Genomic DNA, 12,471 nt, shown 5'->3' with positions numbered 1-12,471 from the left:
AAATGTTTGACCTGAACAGATTGCTACAGGAAAACTTAAATTTAATGACAATCTGACATTATCATTTTAAAATGTAATGGAGAACATTTTTTTCCCTCTAACTTTTGTTTTCTGTTCTTTTGAGAACACCACTGGAAAAGTTATAAATTTGGAACAGTGCTGCTGTTGTATTATGACCAGCTGTAGGGGTTAATTAATTCTGTCTTCAGGATCTAAATATAAATTTCATATCATACCATCTTGAAGTCTTTAATCTTTTAAGTAAAAAAAAAATAAAAATACAGTTCTTCCTTCTTTTCTAGATTTTATGTGATTTAGAAAAATATCTTCATAACCAGTATGTGATAGTTGCCCCTTTCTTATTGTCTGTATCCATACCATAGTATACTGTCATTGTGATAAACATATATACTTAAGTGGGAGGATAAACTGAAAAATAACTCTCTTTCTACAGTGGTATGATTGAAAAAGACACTCAGCAAGACCTTCAAAAACAAAGGAAAAAATTTAAGTGTACAATGAAGGACAATAAATGCAGTTTACATCTGTATGAAATATATGGCTTCAGTAAACTTAGTGATATTTTAGTATGTATGATATTTATGTCTAACAAAGGATTATTTTTATTTGATTTTTGTTTCACTTAAGTGTGACCAATAAAAAAAAAAGAATATCTCTTCATATTTGGTTAATCATTGAATTTTCCCAAATTGTAGTTGCCCCCAGATAGCCATGCCATACTCCAGCAGTAGGGGTCACAGACTCAACACAGCCCTCCAAGGAGCCGTGCTGGTAGCAGCTACAGCCCAGGACTTGCTGCAGGAGTGGGGACATCCCTGTGTGAGGGATGTCACTCACTGTGACACAGCTTGGCTCAGGAAACCTCCAGAATTAAGAAACAGCAAAGTTGAGGGTCCTTTGTATTGGGTACTATAAGCCAGGGTCAGGAGGTGAACGCAGCTACAAAAAGTCAGAAAATTATTGGTTAAGAGATAAAAATAAATATAATACCATTGTAATCTAAACCAATATCAGTATATGTGTTTGTTTCTATAGTAAGTTTTTTAAAGAATCATCAATGTTTAGTGCTGTGAGCCCAAACTCTTGATTATTACACTTCATCCTGGTATTATAATCCGGTGGTGTTAAGCGTGGCTTCTTGGCCTTTACCCCAACTATGAAATTAAACTAGTGCCCTTATCTGTCTCAAAAGATAATGCAGAGGAATAATGAGCTCTTTTTCACTGTTGTGAATTGCCACTCTTCACAAACTTTAAATAAAGTTGTATTATCTGTGAAAAAATCACCTTACTAAAACCACTGAGATCTTATTTGCCCTTCACCAAAAAACACAATGAGAAAAATAATTTTATTATAAAATTTGTCTTCTTGTTTTTCAGGGCTGTGTATGCAAAGGTAAAAGTCCCTGCTTTTGTGATAGCATGAAAGGTAATAAGGTAAGAACAAATATATTTTTCCTCTTTTAAGATTAGCTTATCCCTGGAAATTATTAATATATTAGTTGAGTTGATATAGCGAGTGAATTTATTGTGTGACAGCATTCTGTCAACAAAGCCTACAGAGAATTGTAGAAGGACACACTGTTTAACTAAGACTTTTAATTTATTTTTTACAGTATTGTTTACAGTATTGCATGATGTTTGAACACCAACAGAAGTACAACTGTCCAAAGCACTGGGTCCCTTTCACAAACTCCTAACAAATGCCCACAGATGCCATTACCCTGGCAGCAGGTCTCCTGTTACAGATTTCATAATGCCATCGAGAGTGTCATGTTCAGTGCTTCCCTCTTCCCATCTTTGGACCTTGCCCATCTCCCCCCCACCTTTTCCAGTTCCTGAAGGAAAGCTACATGCACTGGTATCAAACAGATAAATTCCTGCAGACCGAGACAGGGGATGAGTTTCTGGGTCCTAATCAGGATCACCTTGCCAGCAGTGAGGGAACAGCATCAAATCCATCAAAAGTAACAGAGCCGCAGCCTGGCTGTTGCCAATAGTAGCTTGGCAGAGGCTCGGAGTGGCTTTTATACAAACCTGAATTACACAAATGCCAAAAATTCTTTCAAACTCCTGCTTGTAATTGGAAAAACAACTGATTCACAAATGAAAGGGGCATTATTAAAGAAGTCATGGTTGTAATTCAGGCTAACTGTGGACACAGTCATTGCCCTACTGAACCTTCTCAGTAAATTCCAGGTGTCTGTATAGACTTAGGGTTGTGATTAGTCCCACTGATCGACACATCCGGACGGTAAAGAATTACTGACAACTTTCCTCCTGTACTTTTATTACCAAGAAAAGATGTCATATTGCACCACAGTAAACACTGCTAGTCTTACCTTTGGGAAGCTTCATTTTAGTGGCAGAGAAAATTTCTCTCAAAGTAAATATGTTCTTTATTAAAACATATTTTCATAAGCAGGAAAGGAGAATACTCATGTCTTTAGTAAAATCTCGGTGCATATTTTTCATGTTCTTAGTTGGGTTAACCTGACTTTTTCCTAACCGGTAAAATTGAGATCAATTGAAAGATTAGAAAAAAATAAGCTGCCCACTAAAAGAGAAATATTAATTAGAATGAACACCTGCAACTTGTCTTCATCAGTTCCATGTTAAAGCAACTAAGCAATTACTAGGAAGGAGTTAATCATTGTTTACACTGATGAAGTTTTTCAGGCAGCTTTGGAAAGTCAGAACAATTACATTAATCAATATGTTTTGATAACTGCTCAATGTTAAGAAATTCTCCAGCCTGAGGATCCCCTGATCCTGTTGATCTGTCAAGAAGAAAGTGTGGGTGAAATTGCCTGCAGTGTTCGGAGGGGAGCGAAGCTGTCAGGAGAGCGCGGTGCTGCTCTGTACCTGGAGAGCACCCCGTCCCTTGCCGCCGTCAGGGGGTAGCGAACTCACCGGAGGATGATGATCAAGGGCTTTTTTCTTTTTTCCGTGAGTTAGTGCCGCACCCCCTCCAGCGGCACGTCTTGGTATAGCATTTTCCTTTTTTGCTTTCCTTGGGAGGCTGGTGGATGAAAGAAATGATTGATTGTAAAAAGCTATGCCGGTTTATGATACAGATATCACAGAAACTTATTAATGCTATTCTTATTTTTATTTGTGTTAAAATATTCTGGGAATATATTTTATCTTTTAATGTTATTACTTTTTAAAATTCAGAATCTACTTAAAATCTGTTGAGTTTGTGGGATTTTGAGGGGTGAGAATTGGTGGAGGGACAAGCCAAGGTATTTTGACTTCCCTGAGGCTTCTTTTGGATCCTATCTTGTATATCAAATAATAAGGTACCAGAACTTCTGCACAGCAGAATTCCAAATGCTTTTTTTGTATAACTCTCCCCTGATAAAGCAATGGGAAAATTGACTGTGAGAGAATCGATAACCCCATCCTCTCTCTCCCATGTCATGCTGTGATGTAAAAGGTCTGGAATAGGCAGCTCTTCACTGATGTAAAGTTGAGCGTGCTAAATTGCTGCTATCTAAAGAGCTGAAACACCTTTTCTGTGAGTTTCTAGCCTTGAAGCACTTTATTTTAGCCAAGATAAGACTTGCATCTCATTATATTTAAATAAAAAACTGAAAATGCTTCTTCCGTTGTAGTTTAGCCTCCTGTATTTTATTCATGTAGCTTTAATCTTTTGTTTCCTTTACCAAAACTGGTTTGGTTATTTGAACTTCACCTTAAAAGACACAGGAGAAAGTAATTGAGTGTCTTAATTTCTGAGACTCAGAACAATTTATAAAGTTGTTGCTTAAAGCAAACTTCTCTTGTTCTATCTGGATGGTTTTGCTGCAGTTGACTCCCACTGTTTCTTTCCATGGCTTGCATGAAGAGAGGTACTGATGATTTGGATCTGACCTTGCTGTACAGCAGCAGCCATTAAGTTTGCCAACTACAAATTAGGGCTGCTAGAATGGATTTGGATTTGTGTCGCTTGTAGGGACTAAACATGATATAGCAATATTAGCAAGGAATATATCAGCTGCTTTCTTAAACTTTTCATACTGCCAGTTAACTTCTGTACTATGTAAAATCTTGAGTACTGTTGTCTTCTGATATCTTCAGCCATACTTATGAGTGTGTTACTGCAGTGATACCATGTGGCCTAGACAGCATATAGGCTGGACGACAAAACAGGTCAGTATGGGGCAAGGGTAACGCATCTGCCACAATAGCAAACTGATCTGTAGAAGAGGTACTGAAAGGAATGAATGCCTTAGAAATAAGTTATCAAAAGGAGAATTCATGGATATTTTAAGAACATCATTCTCTTAATGTTTACAGGGTGAAAAAGGCTTTCCTGGAGTTCCAGGTCCACCTGGTCATAGAGGCTTTCCTGGTCCAGAAGGGCCTCCCGGGCCACAGGGACCAAAGGTAGGTGTGTATGTGAGGCACGAGAGACACACACAGAGAAACTACCGTGCTTGACTGTGAAAGTGAGCTCTGACTGGGTAGAGAATTCTGTTTTAAAAAACCAAACTGAAACAAAACCTGTTTCAGAGTCTCCTATTTGGCGAGGGATGTTGTGCACCCACCAGCAGCAATGGTCATTTTTTGACTGAGTCAAAGTAGCTGATACGAGCATGGGCTTTTGCAGTGGCCAGTGCTAAAGCACCTGGACTGAACTGCAAGAGGCAATGAACATGGGTCTAAATATATTTTAGCAGCATTACCTCAATTTTGTCTTAACAGTATACTCTGACATCTATTGATGGTAAGAGAGAAAACAAGCTATTACTGAGACAAATAAGAAAAACAGATTTAAGAAAATTTGAAGGGAAAGATCATTTTAAAGATAAATCTTGTCAATTTAGGAAATACCTAGTTGCCTGCAGTATGGAGAGAGTGACTTCAGTGACTTGGACATTCTTTCTTTCCTGTATGCCTAAACTGAGACCTAATAGTTTCAGTGACTCCTGCATGAGCAGAAAAAACAAATAAATTGCTCATTAAAAACCACTGTATTTATATTTGTCTTGAGGAACAGCACTCCTGCTGTCATCGGTAAACTGACTTTGGTGAACAAATTATTTGTGTGTAAATGTGGTCTGAACTCAGCCACAGTATAAATTAGGAAGGTACTGCAACAATCACATTATGTCTAGGACCTGCTAATGTGCTCCAGCACTTATCCATACTTTATACAAATGGGTTTCATAATTTTGATTTGTTTGAGTATTGTTGTATTATTCTGTCCTGTCTCATTTTTACAATATCTTGTGGAAAAGATGCTCATGGTGGATCTTATACACATTGATGAGCCATTTATTTGAACTCACTGAAAAGTGTTTAGTAGAGCATTTCCCTTTTAATAAGTGATAACTTCTGCAAGAATGGCAAAAAGTAAGGATAATGTCTCTAGGAAGAACATCTCTGTTAGCCTGAGTGCCATCTATTGCAGTGTATTCCAGTTAGCTTTTCCTATTCAATGCCTGTACATTGCCTTAAACAAAATGTTGCCCAGGTTTTTAGGAGCTATGCAGTTCTGTACATTCCCCATTTCCTTTCTGGGAATGATAAAAGTGTCTTATTATCAGTAAAGCTCGAAGTGTCTTGAACCAATTCTAGCAGATTCTGTCTAGACTGTGCTGTGGCATGCTTTGCTGTCTTCTTTCAGCCTTGCTCTCCTGTCCTGCTTAGTCCACTTTCAGCCTGCTCCTGGCTTTCCTTTCCATGCGCAGGAGTGCAGATGGGAGTGGCTGGTACATGCATGTACCTGGTCATTACATGGACATTACCCGTATCTGGGAGCCTTCCAGCTTTTTCCTCACAGGGAAGCACTTCCAGGTCTCACAGTTTGAACAGATCCATAGCAACTGCTTTCTCAACAAGCCCTGACTATTATTTTTTTGACCTATGATGAGATATATCCCATGTAAACACTGAAAGGTGCCATGATCTATGTGAGTTGTATTAAATGCTTGTTTGCTTTAGTGTCTGTAATAGGCAAATAATATATTTATTTACATCGTTTCATGTGCATGTGTTGGTATTGGTATTATAAACATTTCATGTCCTGTTAACATATATGTGCTTTTTCTCAATTATATTGAAATATGTTGTTTTCCATTTGTGAACTAGGGTTCTCCAGGGCTTACAGGCTTAGTTGGACCCAAAGGTATACGAGTAAGTATTTCTATTTTAAACAAACTTGTATCTTAAATGTCATGTTAAATGCCAGCCTGGTTCAATACTCTGTGAAAAATAGAACCAAAACATTATATATGATTTTAAAGTATTTTTAAAATTTGTGACCTGGAGTAGGCACATGCATTATCTGTTTTTTAGAACTTTTGCCTTTTTTGCTGCACCTTATGTACAAAGTTCATGCTGTATGTATTTAGTATTGGGGTGTGCTATGAAAAAGTCAGACTAGAATTCCATGAAGAGGTGTTTTGTTGTTTTTTTTTTTTTTCCTGTGGGCAAAACCAGTCTATGTTAACAGCGCATAAACTACCATTATCCTTGTTTCAAAGTCATAAGGGTTAGAGGAAATAATGATCTTTTGATAGAATCATACTTGCGTTCATTCTTCTTATGAATATGATCAAATAAAAACTGCATCATGAGCTTAATATTTGTAATATTATTCTTCTGTTTTTATATCATCAGGGAGTCCCAGGATTACCTGGATTTTCAGGTCCCCCAGGCCTTCCAGTAAGTAAAACCGACACCAATTTAACCATTTTGCTCTTAATATGGTCTTCAGTACACAATTATCCTCAGCCAAATGTGCTCACACTAGTCTAAATGTCAGCATTGTCTCTGTCAATTAGCTTAGAGATAAAAATCTTAGCATCAGCAATTCTTACTCATTGTAATGATTTAAGAACACATTGTAATCTGTCAAGTCTTGTGAAACACTGCTCCAACATAAACTCTTTCAGTGTTGCTGTAGGGTAATATGAATGTGCAAAAACAAAGCTTGTGTCAATTTTGCGCTTCTTTTTAGGGTGAACCGGGAACTGCTGGTCCTCCTGGGCGCTCGGGTGTTCCAGGATGCAACGGCACAAAGGTACAGATCAAATGGAATCTTACAGAGATTGTGTTTGGCTATGTTTACGAATGGCCAAAAAGCATTCTGAATTTTTCCCTCAATATACAACAACTTTTATTTGTTGTGGTTTGTGACTTTATCAAGTATGAAAAATTTGAATCATGAGGCCAGAGAAAGGAAAAGTGCTGCTTTTTTGTATAAGATAGATAGTTAAATAACACATGCTAATGGCCTCTGCTAAAAAGTTAAGATGGATGTTTGATATTTTGACAGATAAAACCTTTTTCATTAAATCCAGGAGACCTAAATAGTTTTGTCCAGCCTGTCCTTCTGTTGAAATAGAAGACATAGATACTTAATTAATTTTATTTTACCAGTATCTAGCTTGCAGTTGAAAATTCATAAATCCTGAAATCAATTAAAAGAAAAGGCTTAATGTTAAGTTGCAGGTTTACTAGTTTTTCTTTGCTCTATGAGCAAATGCTTCCAGCATTCTGAAAGAAGGAGTCAGAATAATGCTTACTACAGAAAATCATACTTTTCTAGTGAAACAGTGAACTGATCTGATGTAGGTAATAAAACCCGGTGGCTGGGATAGAAGTCAAGACCACTAGGGTGTGGCTGTGCCCCTTTTACCAAATATGGTGGTAATGCAACTCACAATTTTAGTATGATAACATAAAAAAACTTCTTTTGTAATCACATTTTCTAAAATCAGACCAAATAATAAACAATAATATGCATTAACAGTCACTCTTGCTACTTTCAGGGCGATCAAGGTTTTCCAGGTCCTCCAGGTAGAAGAGGGGCTCCAGGCATTCCAGTAGGTGTCTGAATTTCATGATTATACTCCTTCAAGTGAATGGCTTTATGTGGTAGAAAGGTATATAAAGTCTCACATTGGCTGGTATTGACAACAGTTGAAATATATAGGTGTTTCCATTTTATTAATATGAAAACTGTGTGTTGAAGAAACCGAAGTTAACAGTAATGCTTTATTGACTGCCCACTTCATGGGCCTCAACTTCTTAGTTAATGAGTGCATGCAAATTCACTGACTGGTGTTAGCTCTTTAGTATCTCAAGGGATACTCAGGAAAATTTGCCACTCGCATCTCTAAAGGTGTCCAATGTATATTTAATAGATTGCACTTTCAGTTCATGCCTAAATATCTTTGAGGATATGGAGTAATTAAGTCAATAAGAACCAGGAATTAAACCTAGAACTTCTCATTTTGGCTGCATTGCCTTAACCGTAGGATTTGTTTTTTCTCTGTAGAAATGTGTTTTTAAAAGAAACTTCTAAACAGGAAAAGGAATGCTGTCTGTCAAGTTCCAGCGGCTTCAAATCTAATAACTTCTAAACATGATCTTTACCGGTTCTCCTGATTTTATTTCTTTATTAAGGTCAGGCTTCAAAACTGTTCTACCTTCACTTGAAGAGTTGTAACTGTGAGACTGGACTATTTTTTAACAATATGCCCTTTCCTCTTAAATTAGAGTCTGGCATAGTAAACATGTACCTGACTATACACCATGTCCATGAAAATAAATCACTTCAAGAGCGATTTTATTTTCACTGAGCTTAGAAAATATTTAGAATGTGTCTTTTTCACTATTGTCTCTTTTACTTTTCTGTTTTAATAGTATGATTGTTCTTCTCCCTAGGGTGTTCCCGGCATCAAAGGAGAGAAGGTCAGTTATTTACACCATATTACGTGAAATGTTTATTGGTCATCAACAGTTTGTGTGTCCAACGTCTCCATTCATGGGAAACAGGTGGTTTACTTTCCGGAAGAAGCAGCTACAAACTTTGGTGCTTCATCTGAACTAGTTGCATTCACTCCAGGTTACAAAGCAGTTTTAATTTTTTTTTCCCCTTTAATTATTGTTATTGCATGTAATGAATGTAACTCTTTCAAGCACACAAAAAAATAAGCCCCATCCACAAACATCATATGAATTCATATGGAAATCTGTAGATGCGCTAAAGAGTATTTTAAAGGGATAAAAAGTACTAAAACAATTGAAGGTCAAGACTGTGGGTGAGTAATGTAGGTATGTCAGAAGTGAAGACTGCTCCTAACAGAGAACTGGAATGCCTGAAAAAGGTATATTCTGTTTAATAAAATCTTTTTTATAAAGGTAGAACTATCCATAGCTGACAGTTGCCATCATTATGCAACTCTGATGTTGCTTATTTCCCTACAAACTGTATTAGAAGATTTGTTCCACTACAGAGTTCTGCAGCATAACTTTTTATCTTCTTTTTTATCTAATTGTCCAGGGGTGCCCTGCAGAGGTGTATGACCATGGGTACGGTGCAAAAGGTGATCCTGGATTGCCAGGAATGCCTGGACTTCAGGTAATTCAGAATTATTTCAGAATATGAGATAGATAGAAAATTTTTATATGTATAATCTCTCTATGTAAAACACATTATATATAATATGTGAGCATATATATAAAAAAGTATTTTTATATTCAGTGTAATTTTCATTATTGTATTTTTTACATAGCTAAAAGTATTTTTACAACTATCTCACTAATTTCTAAACCATAAAATAGTTGTCTTAAAGAAATTATTAGCTTTATATATTCTGTTTAATAAAATATATTCAAAGTCTTTCTTTTGACTTTACAAAACAGAGTACACCAAGACAACAGTGATTAATTTTGCCATCAGAACCAATAATGTCCATTATGTGTTAGTAAAGTGAGATAGGGAAGTCAGGTTGCAGACAGCAATACTTCAGAAATGGAGGAAAAAATGGTCATAGATTTAGGGGTTTAACCCTACATATAGAATAAAATAGAATAGTTCAATTGGAGAGTACCTACAACGACCAACTAGTCCAACTGCAAAAATTCCCCAGGAAGTAAGATTGAACAGATCAGAGCTGCTCAACTTCTAGAGTACTAACAGAGGACAGTATGATCCATATTTAAAAAATTGAGATTAATAAGAGAAGGCAGAGCAGACTTTTCTTTTGACAGTTAGAATAAATGGAGGACATTAAAATTAAAGTAAAATAAAACATTTTATTTTTCCATTTCTTTGAAATAAAGCTTTAATGTATAGAATTTATTGCATAGAATATTCAAAATATTAAAGGCTTATTAGGACTATATGGATTATGAGAATATCCACAGCTAAACAGGACATATATCCTCGAGTAGTTTAGTTTTAGAATGGATATATTTTCTTATGTTTCAAAACATATGCCAACCAATGAAGGAGTGAGAAGAAATTATACCTCTCTGTAATCCTGAGGCATGAGAGAGAAATCTAGAGACGGTGCTGCTCCCGTTTGTTGTTTGTTCATTGAATTTAGCATTGTGGTTTACTCATAGTCTTGCCAGGAGATTTATTACTGTTTCTCTTTTAACACATAGGGTGCCCAGGGTCCTCAAGGATATCCTGGAGAACTTGGACCCCAGGGCCCTCCAGGACCTTCAGTGAGTATGAATTTATGTCGCATTTGTTACTGTAACTTATTATTTTCCCAGAAACCTATGGAATTACACAAATGCAATTACCTGCCTCTGCCACACACTTCTGATTATTTTTTTTTTCAGTTTCTTTTGGTTATTTTTATGTAAGATAATTTCCATGTTTTCAAAAGCATAAATTTTAATTTTCAAATAATTACCCATAAATTCACTTTAAATACTAATGTGTATACTTGAGAGATGGATACGTTTGCAACTAGACTGTATAGGCATTCTGTCACCCACTGACAACAAATTGTGGTTGTAAAGGTGGAAAAAAGAATAAAAATAGTGATATAACTCATGTGAAAATTGGGTTCTTCGAAACACCTATATTAGTGATGAAGACTGTAGTTTTTTAAAATAAGGAAATTTTTTTTTCCTATTTTATAGGGCATGCCAGGAAAAGCAGGACTTCCTGGACCTAAGGTAGTCTCAGATTGGTAATAAAAATGAAAACTTCCTATTATGTGTAACATCAATTAACTTGTTTTCTAGGTGTTTTTAAAATTAAAAAAAATAACATTTGGGGATTTTTTTACAGGGTCTTATGGGACTGAAAGTAATAGGAAACAAAGGAAGAAAGGTAATTGTATAAAATGCTTTAAACATTTTTAATGTTTTATTTCTGTTTTCTGCTTTTTCTGATATACTATGGTGAAATGTGTGGAAGTCTTATTGGAAAACGGAATCGTGGCAATTAATATCTAAGGACAAACTGTTTTCACATAAGAGCCAATGATATAAACTTTCTGATAGAAGGGTAGAAACCTAAGAGGAGCCAGTAGTTAATATTTACTAACACATGGCATTAAATTCATTTATGTATCATTTGCACAGTGTTGCTAAATGCTTATCTAAGCATGTAAACATTGGGAAATATATCGCATCTGTAGACTCACAACTTCTTATGGCCAACATCTTTTTGGTGTCAGCCTTGATGATGCTAGAAAACCACCCAGATTTTGAATAGAAATTGGATGACTTGTCATCCATGTTCTTACTTTCTATCTCATAATTGACATTAAGCTAGAAATTGGTTGGACTCAATGATCTTAATGGTTCCTTCCAGCCTAGATGATTCTATGATTCTATAAATGACTACAAATACATATATTGTAGGAGGACCAGTGTAGTCAGTCTGAATGTCCTCACAGGATCCTTTCAAGAGCTTGAGGCACCTCACAGTTGTACTAACTGACCTGCACAGATCAAGGTGTGAACTGAAACAGCTCTATCTGACAGTGGGATTGGTTTTAACTTCGTAATTACTACCAGGAATGTGCTTGAAGTTTTCTGGGAAAATTTCTGTAAATAGAACTGATCATTCATTAGCATCAGCTCAGATGATCATGGAGCATCTTGCTTCATTATGAAAGAGTGATGCATTCTTTGCTGTTACACTGCAGATGCACACAGAGGCATTCCACTGGCTTAAAATCACTGGAAATTACGGATATTGTTTTGTTGAGCTCCACAGGAAAGATCACATTTAGGACTTTCCATGTTCTAAAAGATCCATAGTGAAAAAGTGTACTGCAATATTCATGTTAAGGACGCATGAAAACTGATTTTGTCTGTCAGCACTACGTTACAGTTGTCCCCCTGTAATACACAGACTGCGGTTTTGAGGATGTCACCAAAGGCAGTTAATGTATTTTATTGATTGACTTAATCCAGTTGAGAGAAAAATTATAATCAAGGAGATATTTTTATTTGATTTGCAGTTGAAATGGTTGTATAACTTTTAAACAAATAGTATTAAAAATTTAAGCTAATTCTAGATGCTGTAACAGAAATCAGCATATGCATTTTTATATTTCTCAGCTAGGAGAAGGTTTTCATAGCAGTCTTAAGTCTTCCATATGCCTTTTTTTATTGGAAGATAAATGGCAAGCAAAGAGAAATGATAACTCTATTAACAGCTAAGTGTAATGACAGAATT

General features: G+C 36.1%; 1 protein-coding gene across 1 annotated transcript in view; it reads left to right on the top strand.

Annotated features, from left to right (window-relative positions):
• Positions 1 to 732: 732 nt before the first annotated feature.
• COL4A3 (collagen type IV alpha 3 chain) overlaps positions 733 to 12,471 on the top strand; it is a 49,236-nt gene continuing 37,497 nt past the window's right edge. The window contains exons 1-12 of the mRNA XM_074153594.1: positions 733 to 927; positions 1,401 to 1,457; positions 4,323 to 4,412; positions 6,120 to 6,164; positions 6,651 to 6,695; positions 6,991 to 7,053; positions 7,805 to 7,858; positions 8,703 to 8,729; positions 9,322 to 9,399; positions 10,431 to 10,493; positions 10,920 to 10,955; positions 11,071 to 11,112. Coding sequence (XP_074009695.1) covers positions 733 to 927; positions 1,401 to 1,457; positions 4,323 to 4,412; positions 6,120 to 6,164; positions 6,651 to 6,695; positions 6,991 to 7,053; positions 7,805 to 7,858; positions 8,703 to 8,729; positions 9,322 to 9,399; positions 10,431 to 10,493; positions 10,920 to 10,955; positions 11,071 to 11,112 — 795 coding nt within the window. The remainder of the gene's footprint in view (positions 928 to 1,400; positions 1,458 to 4,322; positions 4,413 to 6,119; positions 6,165 to 6,650; positions 6,696 to 6,990; positions 7,054 to 7,804; positions 7,859 to 8,702; positions 8,730 to 9,321; positions 9,400 to 10,430; positions 10,494 to 10,919; positions 10,956 to 11,070; positions 11,113 to 12,471) is intronic.

Source organism: Numenius arquata, chromosome 9 (assembly GCF_964106895.1).
Source record: "Numenius arquata chromosome 9, bNumArq3.hap1.1, whole genome shotgun sequence".
Classification (NCBI taxonomy): domain Eukaryota; kingdom Metazoa; phylum Chordata; class Aves; order Charadriiformes; family Scolopacidae; genus Numenius; species Numenius arquata.
Note: the sequence above shows the minus strand (reverse complement) of the source record. Positions and strands in the feature narration are given on the sequence as shown.